The sequence below is a fragment of the Otolemur garnettii genome, unplaced genomic scaffold (genome assembly GCF_000181295.1).
Source record: "Otolemur garnettii isolate 467f Iridium unplaced genomic scaffold, OtoGar3 scaffold00039, whole genome shotgun sequence".
NCBI classification, from domain to species: Eukaryota; Metazoa; Chordata; class Mammalia; order Primates; family Galagidae; genus Otolemur; species Otolemur garnettii.
Window position 1 is genome coordinate 4,197,038 of NW_003852434.1, and position 22,383 is coordinate 4,219,420.

The 22,383-nt window shown below is 38.2% G+C and overlaps 1 protein-coding gene across 2 annotated transcripts in view; it reads right to left on the reverse strand.

Moving 5' to 3' along the window:
• Positions 1 to 4,102: 4,102 nt before the first annotated feature.
• ARHGAP24 (Rho GTPase activating protein 24) overlaps positions 4,103 to 22,383 on the reverse strand; it is a 368,579-nt gene continuing 350,298 nt past the window's right edge. For both annotated transcript variants that reach the window (XM_003790030.3, XM_023513403.1), the window contains 4 exons: positions 20,528 to 20,601; positions 17,756 to 17,877; positions 9,805 to 10,882; positions 4,103 to 4,841 (listed from right to left, as the gene is read on the reverse strand). In XM_003790030.3, coding sequence (XP_003790078.1) covers positions 4,598 to 4,841; positions 9,805 to 10,882; positions 17,756 to 17,877; positions 20,528 to 20,601 — 1,518 coding nt within the window. In that variant the 3' untranslated portion in view covers positions 4,103 to 4,597. The remainder of the gene's footprint in view (positions 4,842 to 9,804; positions 10,883 to 17,755; positions 17,878 to 20,527; positions 20,602 to 22,383) is intronic.

Genomic DNA, 22,383 nt, shown 5'->3' on the forward strand with positions numbered 1-22,383 from the left:
GTGTGCAATTAGGAAGACCATAAAGAGAATAACGAGATAGAGCTGTGGGAGCTGCAGCTCCAGCATTCTTTTCCGGTGGTCTGTGACTTCACACAAGGCAAAGCGTTTTCAGCGTGGCTGCTTTCTTTGACTAAGAGAGCGGCAGCTCAGCAGCGCTCAGTGTGCCTCCGGGTCTTAACAAGGCCGGAACAATGCCACCTTGCTGCATAGGTCATTCTGATTTCATTGAAAAGACTCCCTGGGGTCTTCCTGATTTTACTTTTGCACGTGCTGTTCCATGGGCAAGAAAGGCCCCTTACCAAAACTGCCACCCGGCTGACTTCCTACACTTCACCGAGGACTCAGATCACGGTCATGGCTCTGCAAGGCCGTCCCCAGCTTCACCGCGTGATGCTGAAGTTGCTTCATAGTACATCATATCACGTGGTAATGAGTGTGGCTGCCGTACAACTGAGCACCAGTCCACAGCCTTCAGTTCCCTGTCCACATCCCCAGACTCCGTCACTGTGTTTTGCCTGATGCCTTTAACCCCCAGCACCATCTTGAGTGGGGACATGGACAGAGCTGATGAAGGACAGTTACAGGTGGTTCCTTAGACACTTTTCTCAGGTCATGAGTGGAACTCTGTTATGTCAGAGGAGAAGGGATGCTTCAGGTTTCTCTCCTTACCAACAATTTCTGGCAGATTATCTGGGCGCAAATAAAATTGGATTCCCCGGGACTGGGTGATAATTATGTCCTATGCTGGTGAGTACAATACTCTTTCACTGCAGGTGAAATTCCTAAGGCCAGACCTTGCTATGTTCTTTGGCAGAAAGAATATGTTTGGAACAGAGGTAATTTGAGGGCTGACAACTCCCATTTAGTGAGCACTCACTATGCACCAGGCATGGTGTTAATCATTTTATCTTACCCAGTCCTCAAAAAACTATGATAAGGGAGGCACAATTATCACTACTTCCGGGAAGCACATATTCAAGCTTGCAAACATTATGTAACAAGTTGGTACAGCTATGAAGCGGCAGAGCTGGGATTTGAACCCAGGTTTCTAATTCTAAAGCTAAGGAACGTTCCTTTCTAAGATGTGGCTCTAATCAGGGTGCAGCGTAAGGAGGGGTTTGTGGCCAGCATCACATTCTTTAATGCTCACCTGAATTTTCAGGGTGACATAATTATATCATTATAAACTATTCTACCTGGGAATGTTCTGATTATTTTGAGGGAAACTCCAACATGTGAATAAAAAGGAATAAGTCATTCCACCTGGAGTTTTAAGTTATTTCAAATGTTACATACAAAATCCATGTTTCAGAGGGCCTGATGTCATAGGCAATTCTATTTTAAATATTCTTCACCTCACCGCATGGTTGGACTAGTGAAGTAGCACAGTCGCCCAACACCAGGACTCAAACTTTTCCTCTTGAAATTATAATTTAGGATTCATGTTAATTACCTAAATAATGTTAATGAAGATGTAGCCGAGGAACTCTTTCTACCTCCTACTTTCTCATTCTTAATTTATTCTTATGTTAATTTGCAGTTGATTTTTTTTTTTTTTTTTTGGGTCTAGACTTTTAGCTAGAGTAACGGAAAGCCAGATGAACAGGCCGCTCATGTTATCCATCCATTAGAGGTCATTGTTACCGAGATTGACACTTCAAATTAACAACAGCATGTCTCAAATATCAAAGGCTGAATAACACATTCTCTGTGTGCACATGTGTATGTTTTCATTCAAAAAATTATTGCTGATTCTCTGTGCTGACACTCTGTTTGGCATAAGACACAGATAGGGAGGGATTTAAGTTCAATAAAATAAAACTCTGGTCCCTTGAGGAGCTCCATTTATCAACAGAGCTGTCAGTGGAGCAGGGGCCGGCCGTGGAATCGACACCTTACACCCCACTTTTAAGCACCACGACACGCCTACTTTGTAGGAGCCAGTGTTTCCCTTTGCAGATGAGGTCAGAGGCGTTCAGTGACTGCCCTTGCCCGGCCTCTCCCGTAGGGCACGTGGAGATGCACCGCTAAGTCGGAGCTGCTCTCATTTCCACTCCCCCATGCTGTCCTCCACACTGCTTCACATTTGGGGAAGACAATAAACAGAGGTGAGAGAGGCTAAAAGAGATATGCGTGAAGTGAAAGCCCAAGGCGACTAACTGCTTTAAGCAGAGACTCTAGGAAGCTTCCTGGAGGAACTGACATCGAAATGGTTCCTAAAAATGGTTGGAGTGTGTCAGATGGAAGGAAGGCAAAAAGACGGACATGGCAATGGCACGCGAGCATTGTAGAGGCATGGAAAGGCCCGGAAGGTGTGGTGGGGAGTGGTAGGAGATGAGAATTAAACTGAACATAAGTCTTCTATGCTATATGAAGGGCTTTGTCATCAGTAAATGAGAGTCATCAAAAGTTATTATCAAGGCCAAGGTATAGTCAGAAGACCACTGTAGAGAGTGGTACTGGAACACAGGGTGGGCAGGATGTATCCATCAGAAGGCGAAGGCAGACTGATTGAATAAGCAGATTAAAAAGCCAGTGATGCGTGGAATAGACCAATTGGTGAGCAAATTTGGGAGTGAAGAGAAGGGCAGAGTAGGAATAAGAGCGGACATTTATGGAGTCCTTCCTGAATATAGCTGCTGTGCTCAGCCTAACACAAATCATCCAGTGAAGACCACGTAGCAAGGCTATGCGGGTAGCATTTTTATTATTCTAATGGCACAGAGAAAAATCTGTGCATGGGAGGTTCAGTAACAGCTAGAAAATCACAGGGGATTTGAATGAGAGCAGTCCGACTGCCTAACGTTTATTACTATTGCCTCGTATAGCTTTCTGGATGAGTCTGAGGATTTCGTTAATTAAGATAAGGACTGGAAAATGAGGAAAAAGTGTACAGGAAAAAGCTATTGAGATCCATCATGTACATTTCAAGTTTGGATTTTATGGGATACCCATGTGGAAGTATCCAGTTAAATAACTGCAGAGTAGAACTAAAGATAAAGGAGCTAGGGCCGTATAGATACTGATTATCCTCAAGGTCCGGGTTGCGTTTGCTCCATGGCCAGGTAGAAAGAAAAGCAGGACAGTGCCAAGAACAAATGCTGTGGAGACCACGTCCCCCATGAAAACAAATGAACACATGCAAACTTACAACCTTTAGACGACACAAATCTCATAAACTTAACTGTGTAGTCTTTATTCCCAAGGATACCTTTTGTGTTTCTTTGCGCTAGTGTGAGATTTATTTTCCTGGCTACTCAAAATCATTGTCTTTTTGAAATGTGAAGAATTATTCTCCCAAAATTCTAGTCCTTGGTTTTCCTAGAAAGTTAACATTATCAATGCTCGTATATTTGTCAAAATTGGACCATCAAGCATTTGTGACTTAAAACTATTGTAAATCAATGTGTTTTCAACAGAGAAGCATCACATTGTCAAAATTAGAAGCAAAATTGGTTTGTTTTCTCCACACTTTTCCCTTTCTCCTCTGGGCCTTCTCTCCTCTGCCGTCCCCTCTCCCCATCTTCTTCTTGCTGCAAAATGCCTTTGCCAGCTACAGTGCAGAGAGAATCCCAGCGGGCAACAGCCTAAGGGAGAGAAGCATGTCACGTACTCCAGTGGTTTCACTGAGAGGGACACAGTAGCGCCATTTTACTGCTGCTACTCAAAAGTGCAACTGTGGAGGGGGCAGAGAGGGCTCTGAGGGGTGACAGGTGCTTATACAGCCATGGTGGGTTTGGCAAGGGTTGTTCCCCAACTTCCAAACAGCAGGAAGGATTCCTCTAATAGCCATCCAGCGGTTATGGGTATAGAGATTCAGGCCAGAGGACAGAGTCAGTCAAGGCATGTCTGGGAAAATGCCATCTTGCTGTTTTTCCCCTGTAAGAGACACATATCTAAGGATCTGGCAAGGTAGCAGGGGGCTTGAGACGGGGACTTTCTGAGACAGATGCATAGTTCCTACTTTAAACATCTCACAAAGCACAACTGAACAGTGCAGAGAAGAATTAAAAAAGCAGTTCAAGGGTCTGGCTGATTCCACTATATTCAGAAACTACACAGCTCTATTGGAGCAAATAGCACAGACACAGTATTTTTTTAAATTTTAATAATTCATCTTATATATATTTATATATATTTATATTTCTGCTTATCTTCATTTCTTCAGCAAAAAGGGAAATAAAAATATTGATCTAGAAAATAAGCTGATGATAACACAATGCCAAAAATAGCTCATGTTAAGTGCAAGAGGTGAAGCTTGAAAGCAAGCTGAATTGCAACCACATACTGATTTGACATTTTAAATACAAGACTTGCAATAAAATAATTCTTGCAATAAGCTCCTCATTTTTAGTTAACTTTTTAAAAACTACTCTCTATACACATATCCAGTTGTAACACTTGACAGTAGCATTATGGGGCATGATATAACTTTGGTACACATTGCAGATAAGGATGATTAATGTCTGTAAATGATACGCCTTCACCAATTAGAGCTCTGTACAGCCAGGTGACCAGCCACCTGATCCCACGTTAACACCCACCAGAATCCCAGCGTTCTTCCCAGAGCCGTGGGAGACAGCGGGAGAGTGCAGCCTCACTGGATCCATATTGTGTTCCCTCTCTCCGTTCTCCTGGGCTCCACTGTCAGCTCCCCAAACGTGGAGAAAAACTGCTCCATTTCCTTCTGCAGCATGTCGTTTCTTTTCTCTGCATCTTCCTTCGCGCGCTCAGCGTTTCGCATTTTGATTTCTATCATCGTAAACTTTTTCCTCTCTTGATCTAGTTCATCATGGAGGCTCATCATTTCTGTTTCCAAAGTCAAGTTTCGTTGTTCTAAGCTACAAAGGATGGGGGCAGGGTAAGAGATAGAGTGATTTTACTGACTTGAAATGCACGAGGGAAGCAAACATTTTCTGAACTCTCTACATCGCTTAGGAACTTGGAATAAAGCACTTCACAACAGTAAGTCCGATTATTTAAATTGCTTGAAAGTTACAGTAATTAGGCCCCAAGTCTTCTCCGGAAGCCCCGAGACATTCTTTAATGGTGAATGAGCAAATTGGGCAGGAGAAGCCAGAGACCCAAGCCCTGCAGCACAGGAGGGGAGCAGCAGGAGGCAGCCCAACCCAGAAAGCTTCCTGAACATTACTTGTCAACTTGATCTTACTAAATGAAAGGGGGAAAGTCTGATAAAGTTAGAAGAAACAGGGCAACCTCATTTGTTTTCTATCAAAGAAATGATAGAGAAATGACATGGTTGGCATAGGTCCACTGTCAAGAACAGGCTTTCCTGGAAAAGATAGAATCTCAGAACTAAAAATAGATCTACCATTTAATCCTGCAATCTTGCTACTGGGCATTTGCCCAAAGGAAAAACAGGAATTTTATTATAAAGACACCTGCATTCAAATGTTTACACTAGTACAATTCACAATCACAAAATCATGGAAATAACCCAGGTGCCTTTCATGAGAGGATTAAAAAATTGTGGCATATGCATGCTATGAAATAGTACTCAGTCATAAAAGAGATAGCAATCTTATATCTATTCTAATAATCTGGATGGAACTGGAGACCATTCTCTTAAGTGAAATATCATGAGAGTGGAAAAAAAACCATCACAAGAACTCTGGACTAAATGCGAGTGGGTAGATCAGCACCTCAATGCTTGCAGGTGAAAATAATGCAATCAAGTTCAAGTTTGGGGGAGAAGGGGGGAGGGACGGGGAAATTCCCACCTACTGGTCCTGGGCAGAGGACACAACTACAACTCAGACTTTAACCTTACAAAAGCAAGCCATATAACAAAATCACATGTACCCCGTCTTATAAAACAGTACCCAAAGTAGCCAGCTAACACTAGCAAATGAGGTAAAGATTACTGTGTTATGTAAACACCCCAAATGATATTTTGCAAAAAATAGAGCCAGTCCAAGTAGCCCACTATCTCCAACTCTCACCATTTTCCATGTCACTAGTGTATCTTAGGATATAGCTACTTTATAACACCATAAATTGATAGCTATATTCTTTTGGATAATTGTAGAGTTGTAAGTAGCTTCTTTTAAAAGGGGTGTGTGTGTTTTTTCATAACCACGAAGATCAAAAATATATACATATTGCTTAAATAAAAGAGTACTACATTCTTGTGTATTGTAACATGTACGTTGGTAACAACTGGCTTTTTCATTTCTTCTATGCTGAGATAAAGTTCCATGGGGCTCATTCAGGATACCATAACATTAAAACCTGAAAGGCTAATATGGGAGTAGCTCTCAGAAATCTGACTGTTTTCATAACAATTTTAAAATCTCAATCATTTTCATGTTTTGATCAAATGAGCCCCATATGTTGATATTCACCCAGGTAATGATACTTTAAAATGAATCTAAACTTCCTTTGGAAGGAACTAGAACTTTACATGCTATATCCCTACAGCATTTCTATATTCACATTTTTATAAGAGTCTGGTACTGTGCTGGTTGGAACCTAGACTTCTTCTAGAATATATTCTTTTTGCTTTCCTAAACCATTTCAGAGCCAAAACTGTTGGAAGAAACTGAATCTTAAATACTAAAAAAGAAAACTCCCACAAAACAATAGTATTGCTACATTATATGTGTCAGGAACTTGCATGAAACTTCCAAGAATATAAAAGAATGAATTAAATACAAAGGACTCCTTCCTAATACAAACACATAAAAATGCTGGAAAAATATATCAGAAATATATTTTAAGAACATTTAATTAAGGTTAATACAAATAAAATAAAGTAGCTTGAGGTATCAGAATCAAGGAAGAAACTCAAATATGGAAAATAGTCAGCAGAAGCACACCGGGGTAGATGGCCCTGAGGCTGGGACTGTGGTTTTTTTTTTTTTGGTAGAGACAGATTCTTACTTTATCACCCTCAGTAGGTGCTGTGGTGTCATAGCTCACAGCAACCTCCAATTCCTGGGCTTAGGCTATTCTCTTGCCTCAGTCTCCTGAGTAGCTGGGACTATAGGCGCTCTCCACAATGCTCAGCTATTTTTTGTTGCAGTTTGGCTGGGGCCGGGTTCAAACTTGTCATCCTTGGTATATGGGGCCAGTGCCCTACCCATTGAGCCACAGGTGGCACCCTGGAGTTTTCTTTTTTATATGGGGACAGAAGCTGGGGCCTTCAGGATAAGAAAGGCAGAAAGGTACAAGTGATTCATCTGAGTCTTGAAACATCAAGTGTCCTTACAAAAAATATGACTAAAAAATCTGTAGTCATAGGATTAGGGAAGTGGCAGAAGAGAGATTAGTAAATCACAAAGCAGGCCTGAGAAAGATTACCCAGATAACCTCACAAAATGATAATGATAAAAATGTAATGTGAAAAAGAAAAGTTAACAGAGACAGAAGACAGATTAGGAAGGTCCAGTATGTCTTAACGAGGGTTCTAGAAAGGAAAAATTAAGAGAGTAAAGAAGAAATAGACAAAAAGGGTGACAGATAAAAATATTCCAGAATTAGAAAATAAGTTTTCAGATCAAATAAGTTTAAAGGTTAAAGGATGGAAAAGATATATTAGAAAGTTACTAATCAAAAGAAAGATGGTGTAGCAATATTAATATCAGAAAAAAATAAACTTTCAGGAAAAAACCATTGCTGTAATTCAGATGACCATTATTTAGTAATAAAAAGATCAATTCATTAGAGAGATATAAAGAATTCTGTACTATTATTCAACTACTGGCAAAACCTCAAATTATTCAATAAAATATAACATCATTATAAGGAGAAATAGATAAGTCTAAAATAATGTTAGGAGATTTTAGAATATTTTCTCAAAATTATAGATCAATGTGATACGATTCAGGAGGAAGGCAGAAGATTTGAACAATTTGATTAAGAGACTTATCTATTGGTCATATATAAAATCCCAACCTAAAAATAAGATAATAATTTCAATAGACCAAATAAATGGTATTATACAAATGAATTTCTCTGACCACAATGCAATTTTTTTTAAGAAAATAAAGTTAGAAACCAATTTGGAGAGGTGAAAAAAGACCACCTTTTTTATGGTTATAAACTGAAGAACATATATCTCATTGACTAATAATTCAACAAAGTAAAATATTATCTATTATCTATCTATCTATCTATCTATCTATCTATCATCTATCCATCCATTCATTCTTAATACTTGTGGGGTAGAGTTAAAAAGGAATTTAAAGAAAAATGTGTAACTCTAAACAGGAATGACCAGAAATTATCTACAACATGTAACCTCTTGTATTTCTGAGCTTTGGCCAGTGGCAATCCTCTGTCCTACCCCTCTGCAGAACTCTCTCTTGGTCCAGTGAAATGGCCCACTGAGATGATACTCTATTGGAAAGTTCTTTTATTTTATCAAAGTCTTTGAAACACTTCATAGATCTCAAGTCATATGTGCAGCACCAATATCCTCAGAAATGAATATATACATCTGCAGCTGGAGAGGGATAACTTTTTTCTCTCCTCCTACTATGAGGTTTACATGTTATCTCTTGCCTCCAAAGATAAGGTTCCCAGTGCTAAGTGTGTATTTATCATCATGCATTGGCAGCAGTTCTGAATTCCAGTAGCTACTAGTTCCAAAAACTACATTCAGAAAGAAGAGTCTCCTTTTAAGGTGATGACCTGAATTTTTTCTTATTTAAACCTCCTGCCACTCAGCATTAGTGAAACCACATTTCCATTCAGTGAAACTTAATTACAAATACTTTCCAGGGAGGTAATTGCTCAGTTTCATTTCTAAGTAGTGTTTTTGTTTGTATTTACTTTGCCACAGCTTCTGAAAGTATGCTACCTTTGGCTTGATAATTTATCAATAGATAGGAAGTATACTAAGATGATGCAAAGCCAGCTTTATACATAAAAACAGAAACTGTGGAGATTGAGCTCTGGAAAAAGTTGAGTCAGGATAATCTGTTGAGGCTCCTCATAAACCACACAGCACGAGGTCTCCCAAATCACGACTTGACTGGGACAAAGACCAAGACCAAGACAGGGGCTACTTCCACCCTGGCCATCTTATGAGAAGACACAGAATGATAAAAGTCAGGTTTTAACATGGCTGATTCTTTATAAATCATATTCTTTGTTCCCCAGATAGGCTCCAGTTTCCCTATGTGAATACTCCATGTTACTTTCCTCTCAGAAGCCTCCTTTGATTCCTATCTCAGAGTAAAAGTCAAAGCTGAAATGACCCCCTCAAGTCCCCGTGTCACCTGGTACCTCTCCCCTCTCTGAGCTCGCGTGAATCCTCAGGGCCTGGAACTGAGCCTGGTAGATATAAGATACTATCTCAGCATGCAATTATTGAGAGAACCAAAAATGAGGGTCTGATTACTTTTACAACTTTTTTCTTTTTGCCTTAATTCCATCCTTTTTTAATCAGTGAAAACTAACAGGGTCCTTCTGCTCATCCATTTCCTCCCTGCTCCTGTCCTTCTGGCCCATTCGTAAAAAGTTACATACTTAATGACAACTGAAGATAACATTATTGAGTACCTATTCTTTGCCAGGGACAGTTCTCAAATGCTTCTTATGTGCCCTTGAGGTACTACCAGTATTTAAATATTTACATTGGAAAACTGAAGCTTACAGAGTTAGCTTTTGGGGAAGCTAACTTCCCCAAAGTCCCACAGTGCAAGAGTAGTGAAGGGAAGACTTGAACTTGGTTGTTTCTGACTTTGGAGCTGGCATATTTAACCCTGTGTGTGATCTCATCCCAAAGGAGGAGGTGGCTACTGCACCTGGCAGTTACGACCTCCAGATTTTCCTCACCTCTTTATCCTGGACTCGTACTCTATCTTCTGTTTGGTCATTTCCTGTTTCAGGCTGGAAACAAGACTATGCAGTGCACTGTGGTTGCTGGTGTTGTTGCCAACAAATGTCTCACTGTTGTCACTGCTGCTGGTGGCACGACTACTCCGACCTCCCACACTCCTACGGTCACTTTTGTTTTCATAGTCCCCAGGGTGGGAAAGGTCATCCTGTGGAGGCCCATCCAAAACAGGGTCCTCAAAGTTCCCACCATAAAAGTCTTGTTCTGGGCAGGTGGTGGTGGAAGAGCGGCAGGAGTTGGAGTTCTCAGGGAGGGAGATTTCACAAGAGGAGGTGGACCAGGTGGCACTGTCCACACTCTGTTTGTCATCAAGGTTCATCATGGAGAACTGCTGATGGACATTGTCATAGGTGGAAAGTCTATTATGCTGGCCTGACTCCCCAGACTGCTCTTTCTGCTTGTTATCCCTTAGGGTCACATAGCCATTTGGCAGCCAGGTCATGCTTCGACCATTCACAGGGTTCCCCAGAGTGTCGGTGTTCAAAACACCCACACGTGTTGTTCCATTCTGTACACTGTGGGTGCCCATTTTGGTACCAGACCCCTTTAGTGAAGAGGTCCTTCTGGCCTGTAAGCTCCCATTGGGGGTGGTTTGGGTTTTCTCAAAACCTTCTGCGTTACTGCTGCTGAATGACCCGTTGGTGACTATCCCACTACCCTTATTGAAGGCTGGGTTTTTTTTGACCATGAGTGGGGGACTCCTAGAGACATCCAGCTTGTGAACACTGTTCCTTGGGCTGTTGGTTTTGCTGCTTGATAAAGCTGTGGGTGAGCCACTGTCCATGCTGCTTCTCTGAGGTGACTCAGACTTGTCCCAAGAGCACCTCCTACCAGGGCTGTCTTTGGTATTGTTGTTCTCCTTGTTCTGTAACTGGCCCATCATGGCTTTCTTCTGAATTTCATTGTTGTTGTTACTCACTCCATCTTGGGGCTTGCTTTGTAGTTCTGCATCTTTAGGGAAGAGGTGATCATGTTTGCTGATCATCACTGACATCAACTGCTGGACCACCACGGTGCCTAGAATTGCATAGAAAGAAAAGTAGTGTGACTCAGACAGTTTTGATTGATTTCCTATTTTGAATATGACTCTTAAACACATTTAGGTGAACATTCATCATTATCGTTAGCATTGCCAAACTATATTCTTAAAGATAACAGAAATAGAAGCTAAAATTTCTCAAACATCTATTCTATGCTATTGAACTGTGCCAAGCATTTTGCTTTTGCAGTTTCCTTGGATTTTGAAAGAAATCTATCAATATATACTGTAATTATCACTGTACTATAATAAAGTAACTTGACTAAGGTCACAATGTTATTAAGGACCAGACTTGGGACAAGCCTAGAGTTATCTAGTTCTAGGACCAGACTCTCAAGCATTATGCAACATTTATTATAAGTTTGACACATAAGTATGAGAAATCTTTCTTAGGAGGAGGTCACTGTAACCTTTTATTTGACAATCATCTCAAAGCATCAAGATACATTAGTGGCACCTTTAAAAAAGACACCATACAGGCTGTGTATGGTCATTCGAATACAGCAAGGCAATGAAGTTCCATATGACTTCCACTCATCACTGAAAAGCATCAGGGCATTTTAAGTGAGATTAGCCAGAATGATGGAGTGCAGACCTACAAAAATCCTCTTTGCCGTAAAAGCAACTAATCAAAATTTTCAGAATCAACATTTTTAGAACTCTGAAAGCTAGCTAATGGCTTGAAGCAATCCACAGAATATTTATTCAAGAAAGTGGCTGCTCTTAGTAAGAGCAGTAAACTTTGCAGTGTATTAACCTATCCTAGGCTCATTCTCCTCTTCTCACATTGCAGTCAACTTGACAACCAACAGCTCACAATCACAGTGAGAATCAGCACTCTTTCAGCCACTGGAATGGGCAGAGCAGGGTTGGAATTCTGTCACAACTCAATTTTCAAACAATTATCATTATTTGACTTTGCTCAGTATGAACAGTTTTTCCCCCCAGGGCCATTTGTTAAAAAAAATAAGCAGCACTTATATTTAACATCATCAATGCCTGAAACAATGGATGACAGCTGGGACAAACAATAGGGTAACCCAAATCTGGGTGATGAGATTTCCATAGAGGGAACTGAAATGCTCTGATATATTCCTGGGAATCTAGAAGACCACACTTACATTTAGGGTTGTGTGCATACTCAGGATGTGTGTGTGCTCTGGAAAGAACTGAGAAGTCCCTAAGTTCTCACCTGTGATAAATTTAAAAGTTCTGCACAAGCAAAAACTGAAGGTTAAGAAAGAGCTGTAAACTGCCTAGCTGAAGGTTTGGCTCTACATATACACAAAACCACTTGGTTAAGACTGGAAGACTTACTGGCATTAGGCACTTTAGGAAATTTCTAGCTAATCATTAGTTGGTCATGAGGTAAACCAAACAAAAACTTGAATGACCACACATAAGTAAAAATAAACACTTTATAGAATTTGTTCAGAAACTAAACAAACAAAACCACATAGAAACCACAAACCCTGAGAAGAAGGTGGGGGGAGAATCTGAAATGCATAGTTTCTACATATCATTAAAAATGTCCAGCTTTCAACCAAAAATTACCAGACATGAAAAGCATAATGTAAGTACAGCCCACATACAGGCAAAACTGACTCTGAAGAAGCCCAGACATTGTACTCACAATATATTTTCAATGTGTCCAGGTAACAAAAAGGAAATCATGTCTGAATAAAAAAAACAAAGGAAAGTGAGAACAACGTATCACCAAATAGAGACTAGCAATAAAAAGACAGAAAGCATAAAAAAGAACCAACTAGATATTCTTGAGTTGAATATCTCAAGAATAGTTGAGATATTCTTAAAATGAAAAAAATCAGTAGAGGGGATCAAAAGCAGATTTGATCAGGCAGAAGAATGAATTTTCTGATTAGGTCAATTATAGTTACCCAGGCTAAGGAACAGTAAGAAAACCAAAGAAAGAAGCATTAACAGAGCCTCAGAAATCTGTGGGGTACCATGAAGTATACTGCAATAAGGATAATGGTAGTTCCAAAAGGAGAGGAGAAAGAGAAATAAACAGAAAGAATATTTGAAGAAAGACAGGTGGCAACTGGAAACGCCCCAGTTTGATGAAATACTTGAAAAACATCCAGGAAGCTCAACAAATTCCAAGCAAAGTAAATGTAAAGAGATCTATAGTAGCCAAATTGCTTACGCAGAAGACAAAGAGAGTATCTTAAAAGCAGTAAGAGAAAAGTGAGTCATGTACAAGGGACACTCAATAAGATTTCTCATCAGAAACCAGGAAGGCTAAAAAGCAATGCAATGAAGTTTTCAAAATTTCAAATATGGAGGAGAAATTGAGAAATTCTCAGAAAAACAAAAACTAAGAGAGTGTGTCTTGACTGCTCTACAAGAACTATAAAAGCTTCAGGGATTTTTAAACAAAGAAGACCTTCAAGAATGAAAATTCTTTTATACAGATGAAAATAGTATGGTTCCTATTTGATTCTCCTACTTTTACTATTCACTGTAAAATATGGAGTAGAAATCTATGTCTTGGATAGTTAAAAACAATAAAAGTAACTCAGATAATAGCAAAGAGAAAAACTGATCTACTCTGTAAAGCAGCAATTCAAAAACTCAAGTGATTTATTAGCTTCAATGGCATGTCAACTAAAATCTCAAAATACATCTTCACATATTCCCTTTTGATACAATGAGTGGGGCTCCCATCCCCTAAAACTGGCTGCAACAAGTAGGCTTCTATTCGATCAAGTATCTGCATGTGCCAGGTCAGCTATCAGAAGAATGTTGCCTAAATATTCATTCATACAAACTAGCTGGAGATCCTGTTAAAAGGCAGATTCTAGTTCAGGAGGAATTAGGTGGAACATGAGATTCTGGATTTCTAACCGGTTCCAAATGATACCAGCAATGACAGAGGAGTAGCACTGTCATTATCTGAAGTTTCAAATTTTTAGTACCCACTGCAGACGGAAATCAGAATTTGCATTTTAACAATATCCCAACATGATTCCTATGTGTGCTGGAGTTTGAAAAACACTGTGGTAGATGAAAATACCTCAATATCTCACTTATACCTTCCAAATTAAGTTTCTCAGAAGTCTGAAAGACAGGACCTAATAGTTTTTCAGATGAGAAAATTAAACATCAGAGAGGTTAAGTTGTTTGCTCAGGCCATACAGAGGATGTGACTGGGGTGAAATTAATTACTCAGTCTTCTTCTTTCCCATTATGTATTTGTCCACCTGTATTTCAGCTGCTGGGATTTAAAACTATAGTAGTAATAAGTAAACTTGGGGTAGGAAACTAAGAAAAAGACTAAGGTCGACGGAATCATTGCCAGCTATTACAGAGTGGTGGCAGAAAAAACTGAATGAAATTAATTATACCATGTATCCATCTTTTCTCTTTTAGTAGCCTCTAAATTTGTCATCCTATCTTCAATGCATGAAGCAGTGAATCTAATAAAAAGATTTCAAAGTAGTTAAGATAACACTCTCATTTATATGCACTATGTTTGCTGACACTATGCACTATTTGCCCACATGACAGACCTATATTTTCAAAGGTTTGTAGCTTCCATTAATATATGATTCTGCCTAGTATTCTGGGAAAATGGACCTTTTATTCCCATCACTAGGCTATTAACATTTGATGCATCACTACTTCCCATCATAGCTATGGACTGTGCAGGGGCATTTAATTAATTGAAGAGTGACATCCCCAGGTTCTCCATGATGAGTCTGTGAACAGTCATGCCAAAGTGTACCTGCCACAATTATACAGTGAGTGCCAGGGCTCTAGAGATTTAGAACTCTCCTTCTAGTATCTTGGCAGGCTTTGATACCATCTAGTTTCTGGGACAATAAATGGCAATAATCCCTTGTAAAGGGACTTTCCTTGAATTTTTATAGCCATTTAGGAGAGACTAGCATGGTAGTAATGATGATATGTATACTCATTATCATTTTTTTTCTTTTTTATTCCCTTCTCTCTGTCATTTTCTTTGTTAGAATGCCAATGAAGGACATTAAGCCCAAACAATGAGGTCAGAGTGGTTATAATCACCCACCCATTCAGAAGAGTCCAAGTGGATACTGGAGCCTCACTGTGCTACATGACCCAGCAACTCTTCCCTGGCTTATATACATTTACAAAGTGGGATCCAAATATTATATTATAGACACTTTTCTTCATAAGCATTGGCTAAGAATTTAATTATTCTTTAAAGATACTTAAGGTTTTAAAAATATTATGATATAGGTTCCCCTCATCTAGGGCTGGACATGGACTCTATTTTCTGGACCTAAGCAGGCTTGTAAAGATCAATGTTCTATCTAGGCCACCACTCCTCAGGAAGGGTGGAACATCCAAAACATGACCACATTCCTGCACAATGGCAGTTTTAAACATTAACTTCTGCCCACAGGCCTTTGGCACCTATGGCTGTGACATATTTTAGACATACATTCCATTTCCCCCAATCCCCCTGCCTGCAGAAAAGGAGAGGTGATTAGAAAACGTAAATAACCCCCTAGAGGAAGGCCAAAAGCAGCAACCTACTCAGGACCCTCTCTGCTGTGCAAGAGGTTCTCTTCTTTCCTTTCTTTTATCAATAAAAAAACAAATCCTTTTGCTTACTTGTGGTTTGTGAATTCATTCTTTGATTCCTGAGACCTGGGGCCCAGAAATTCCAGTAACAATAATATATAAATGTGTGTACACACACACACACACACACACACACAACATGAACAGTGTTGTATGCAATATAACTCCAATTTGGATTTTTTGGAATGAATAACCCTGTATATATGAGCATATGTCATCCTGCATGTCTGAAGATAAACGTAAGCTACCTGAGTTCTGACAAATGTGTATGGTCCCGAAAATATTAACTAATCATAATCTAGAAAATTTCCCTTGTGCCCTTTGAAGTCAATCCCCTATACCCACCTCTGGCATGGCCTCCACTGATTACCTTTCTGTCTCTGTGGTTTTGCCTTTTCTAGAATATTGTATAAATGGAATTACACAGTGTGTTGCTTTTTATGACTGGGTCTTTTTCACTTAGCATAATATTTTTATATTTATCCATGTTGTTACATGTATCAGTAGTTCATTCTTTTCATGTCTGAGTAGCATTTTATTCTATAAATGTGCCAGATTTATTTATCTGTTCACTAGTTGATAGAGAATTGGTCTATTTTCAGTTTGGAGCTATGAATAAAGGTGATAGGATGACAAGTTTTGAGCATACATATGAGGTTGGACAATTACATTCATGAACTCAATCTAGAAAAAGTGCTACATACCTCATTGCTAAATATCACTAAGGTCACCTTTGAGATATTTCCTTAGGGAAGCTAGGCACCAATGCCAAAACCTAGTCTACCCTTCAAAGCAATTTTGGGACTCTTTTTCTGAAATGGTTATCAGAACAAGGAGGAAGCAATGGGGCTCCGATGGCCTGAACACACGCAATCCCTGATGTATCCACGGGTACTCACTGGAAATGCAAAGGGCTAATTTAAGAACAGTGGCTAAAATAGCGAGGGGTCATGCCTAGTCCAACAGAGGTCCCAATAGAGATGGCCAGTGGTAAAGCCCGAAGGTGGAAGAGTCGTCCAGTCCCCAAGAACTGCCAACACAGACCAGCCAGAACTGTCTTGTAGACGGGCTCCATGTGGAGGGGAAACTGCTGAGTGAGGAGTCCAAATTGTGCAGGGTAGGACAACAGAGATTAAAGAAATGGAAGGACCAGTTAAAACCAAGGAGGGACAGAAATCCAGGACATCTCAGAGAGCAAGATGCCACAGTTTTGAGAGCTATGTGAAAAGGTAGATTGAGGTCTGTAAGTCAGAAAAGCTAATCTGAATGGATCTCTTACACATGCATGGCTTTGTGACAACATGACATTCGGAAAATTCACTGAGCGTTATCCCAGTCTTCCAAATGACACATTAATTCTATGGTGTCAAAGACATGTTCATTAATATCTACACTAATCACCAGGAAAGTAGTTAAGAATTAGGAAGCTGTCAAGCTTAAGGTGTTAAATACAATGTTTTTACATGCAAGTCCAAATTTTATCAACAGCAACCACTTGTGACAGCTGTATTTCTTGAAGTGAAACTTTTAGTTCATTTTTGAGTGTCTACTAAATGCTCAAGTCTGACTGACTATAGCTTGTCAGTTGTTCTTTCAAGTAATAACAGAATTCCATAAATAAGTAGTAAGTATACTTGCAACTCAGATAATAACACAAATGCTTCCCTATTATATTCTTAAATGATCAATTAGTTCCAGTGTGCAGAAAACAATGGCGCTACCAATGTGCACAGGTAAGAAAGGTGTCCAAGCACCGAGGTGTGCTTGATATACTCAGAAGATGTAGTTCATGGAGAAAAATAATACAAGGCATTTTCTAATCCAGAAGAAAAGAATTCCTTCATGTTACAATGCACAAATAAACAAGCAACATTATCTTATAAAGGATCAAATTTCTTTACCTCTTGAAATCAGTCATGTAAAACCAAAATTAATGAATAGATGTTAACTTAAAATTCAAATGCTATTAAAGTTCTATAGGACTTATAAAATGATCTAAATTTATCTCACTTCTTGAAAAACATTTTCAGATGATTTGTGGAAGTTCCACTTATTCTTGTAATGCTACTGGGGAGGCATTTAGTAAATTTTATGTTTTTCTCAAAGACAAGATTTTACATTTGAGGAACTTGAGTGACTAAATGGAATTGGCACAGATTCGGTTACGTCCTTGATTTTCTCAGAGTAGAATAGATTCTGGCCAATCTAGAATCAACCAGTTGATTCTTTTAGATGAAGGTATAAAATAATTATTTACTTACCCTCCATGATAGTCAAAGGATCTTCCACTTTGGGTCGCAGAATATTAGGACCAAAGACAGTTGCCAAGTTCTGCACACTCATTTTGTTAACTCCCGAATAGGACTGCACTTCATCCAAGAACCTATTGGGTGTAAGCATATAATTGACACACAATGGGGTCAAATTTGTCAGTGGGGGAAAGTAGATTACAGGAGAGTTTATAAACTGGAATATGTCCAAAGGTGATTATGGAGACAAAATTAATTGTATAGTCAAGCATCTTTCAGTGAAATGTGGAAAAAACATATTGCAAATTAAAAAGGATCAAAGTTCAGGACTCTTATAAAAATTCTATTCCAGCCTAGCTTGGTTGCCTCTGTCGATCAAAGAAACAAGGATGTTTGGACAATACTATCATGGACTCAAGAGTCAAAAATGTGGATTCCCTTCTCATTCCTCAATAAAATATTAAGTTTATAGACATAATCAATTATGGAACTGTATATAAGATCACTAGTTATGTTTAAGTAATGTACTTTGGTCAAAATTAAATGTAATTTATGTGAGAATTAGTCACTATTTTCTTTTCTTTTTTTCATTTATAAGTGAAATATGTTTGTAATTTCCCCTTTATAATAATATATTTTCTCCAATTTTAATATCAGGTATATCCAGATTAAGTAGAATGATTTTGAAGTATTTCTTCTTTTTCTATTGTCTATAAGATATGGTATGATCTGTTTTTTGAAATTATCTTTTACTTTTATTTATAAATATTAGTTGTGTATTTTTTGAGACTTTGGAAAAAAATAAGAAGTTAACTGCTGACTCCATGCTGAACCTCAGAGTCAAAGCATTCTATAATAGACACACTCTTATTTGACGATGTGAATGCTACTTTCTTTGCATTATTATCATTATTATTATTGCTTACTATTTTGGTGCAGCAATCATCTGATTTCTTTTCTGTATGTATTTATCTTCATTCATTCTTTATGAGGTTTTTGTTTTCAATCCTTACCTTAAACATTGTTATTGTTATTAAATTTTAAGCCTTTTTAATTTCGTGAAGGCAAAAAGTGGAAACCTAATAAACACATATCTATGTAAAAAAAAAAAAAAAAGATCACTAGGTACAATCCTTCATTTTCTAGAGGAAAATCCACTGTTTGTGCAGTAATTTGTGAGCTTCCAATTTATATAGTTACAAATATGATCAAACAGAATTGAAATTAAAATATCATTTCTACTGATAGAAAAAAATTACAAGCATAAAGTGTTTCGATTTATTAGATGCTAAAGACTAAGAGGCAGAAAATAGCAGGAGAGATTGCTTTTGGAATCCTTCAGCCTCTTTTCATTCCCCATCTCCTCTTCATTTCTCTAAGAGCCTCTATTATTTATTGCTGACTAATGATGCCAGTGAGACAGAATGATGGAAAATAGAAGCAATATGTTCAAGTGGTACTATTATGTGTCAGTCATGGCGCTAATTTATTAAATTCTCAGAGGATCTCTGTGAGATAGGTACTATTATTGTCTCCATTTTACAGATGAGACTCCTGAGGCAGTAGAGAGGTTTAGGATCTTTTTGAAGGACACAAAGTTAGTAAGTGGCAGAGCTCAGATTTAAACCCCATTAGTCTGGCCATTGACTATGATTCTACTCCAGGGCTTTTAAAAACAGTGCCCATTTCCAGATGTTGATTACTGTTACGCAACCTCAAATATAGTAACACTCAAACAAAAAGTCAGAAACTATAATTTGTTATTTGCAATACCTGAAATTAAAAGTCTGCTTAAGCTTTTGAAGAGAAGTTAAGTATTTCTATTGTAGACATGAAGGCTTACAATATGGTTCTCAGACAAGCCTTCTATCCTTATTACTTAAGGTGAATATAACCTTTTTCTTTAATAATTTCAAAATCTTGGGATTAAAGCCTGATATGTGTATAAGTCCATTCTGACAGTTACACAATTTCTTGCTTTTTCAAACATGAAAACTCAAGGTCTTATTTCCTTCAAAGTATAATCATCGCCAAAAAATCTTATGGTGGGAGGCTTTAGAATTTCTACTCGGCCACTGACAATGAACTCCACAGCGTCTTGCGTTAGTCTTAACTTCGTAGTTCCTGGTTTGCTCACCACTTACCTAATCATGACACCAAAGCCTATATAGATATAATGCACTGTACTGAGTTAAAAATTTAAATTTTATTTCAGAATAGACTGGAAAATAATCATTTACAAAACCTTGATGTGACTTGTACTGCCAATTCTCAACCTCTATGTAAATCCAGTGTAAGTTTCAATTTTACATCTTTGGTTTCTTAAACAGGGGCTAAGATATGGCACATCCCTCCCCAGGTCTTGAGGTACATACAGTAACTGACAGAGAGTTTTACCAAGGCACAACTATTGTTTCAACAGGATTCAATTACAAATGTCTTTCGCTGAGTCTTGAGGTGAGAGAGAAATGGAAATAATATTTATTAAACACTACTATAGACTAATCATTTAAAAATACAATTCAATTTTTGAAACAACCATGTGAAATATGTGTTTTCACTGCTATTTTACCTGTTAGGGCCCTGAGACTCAGAAAGAATAAGATTAAGCAATTTTAATGCTTCAAGAACTGTTTAAGGTCATCTTGTCCAATCTGTGAATTTTATAGAGGCCAATAGCAGAGCTCAGAGCAGGTAAGTGATTTTATTCATTGTTAAACATAAATCAGTGTCAGGCTAAATATAGTCTTGTTTTGTTTAGTTTTGTCTGGGTACATTTCTTACCTGCAAATGTACTTGAGGAGGTTGTAATTGACCACTGGCAAACTCTTCACCTGCTTTGCTAATTCCTTAACACCCTGAGGACGAAGAAGAAAATAAATGTTATTTTTTCTGTGTGTTGACCTTGGAATTAAGGCAAGCAGGAAATGGCCATATAGTTTTTTTGTAAATTAGTTTCACATACTATCAGTGATGGATCCTGTCCTTAAAACACACCACCATCGGGTGGCACCTGCAGCTCAAAGGAGTAGGGCGTCAGCCCCATATGCCAGAAGTGGCAGGTTCAAACCCAGCCCCAGCCAAAAACTGAAAAAACAAACAAACAAACAGAAAAAAACCTACCATCATCGTGAGCATTTAAGAACCCTTTGAAAGATGTACAAGACTTTTTAATATCTCCCTAAGTACTATTTATAGGGAAACAGATTTAAGTGAAGTTGTTTATCATTTTTAACTTTTTGACTGACAAAGGAAGATAGCCTCATTTATAATAATGTAATTTAATTTGAAATAGGAAATTAGTCTTGATGTAGCGAGGGTCTCTCCCATTTTAATATGCCCAGAACACAGAAAAACATTTGTCTACTGACAAATGAGTCCCTCACGATTACTCATGTCTAAGATCTATCATTTAAGGAAGGAGGATGGTTGGAAAGCCTGATCTTTCTGAAAATTTCACAAGGGACTAATCTCTTTAGTTCTTCTCATTGTAGAACTCCCTTTAAGATCTAAATGTCTCCCAAAGGCCATTTGGTCTCTGTAGATGTCCAATAATAAATATTTTAGGCTTTCTGGGACATACAGTCTCTGTCTCAGCTACTCACCTTTTCTATTGTAATGGAAAAGTAGCCACAGGCAATATTATGTAACAAAAGGAATAAAACTTCATTTACAAAGATGAGCAGCATTTTTGACAAGAGTGCTAAAAAAGTCTAGCAGGAGAAAGAATGGTCCTTCCACAAATGATGCTGGGACAACTGGTAATCTACAGGCAACGTAATGCAGTGGGTTCCTACATATAATAAACAGAAATGAACTCAAAGATCATCACAGATCTAAATGTAAGAGTTGAAGCTATAAAAGCTTGAGAAGAAAATATAAAAATGTTGTGCTTCAAAGGACAACCTCAGGAAAATGAAAAGACAACCTGCAGAATGGAAAAAATATCTGCAAATCATAAATCTGATAAAGGACTGGTAAGTAAACTATATGAACTCTTTTAACTCATTTATACGATGACACCCCAACTAAAATGGGAAATGAACTTAATAGATCTTTTCTAAAGAAAACACATTAATAGTCCAAAAGTGCACAAAAAGACATTCATTGTTCACTATCAGAGAAAGGGCATCCAACCTCAATTATATACCAGTCTACACACACTGGGATGGCTACGATTAAAAATACAAACAAACAACAACAACAAAAAAAACAGACAAGTGCTGGCAAAGATATGAAGAAATTGGAGCCTGTCCACGTTGCTGGTAGAAGTTAAAAAATAATGGAACCTTTTTGGAAATACTGAGTTACACATGGCTTAGTATAATAACTCTACCTTTTAGGTATATGTGCAAGAAAAATAAAAACATGTCCATGCAAAAATTTGTGCATGGGTAGTCATAACAGCATCGTTAATAAAGCAAACAATGGAAACCAAACAATTGTTCTGTCTGATGAATGAAATATCATTGGGAATAAAAGGAATAAAATAGTGATACTTGGTACGACAGGGAAGAACCTTGAAAACAGTGAAGGAAGTCACTAGCAAAAATAATCTATGCATTAAATGATTCCATTTATATGAAATGGATAAGCAAACTATAGGGTCAGGAAGCAGAATAGCAGCTGCCAAGAGCTAG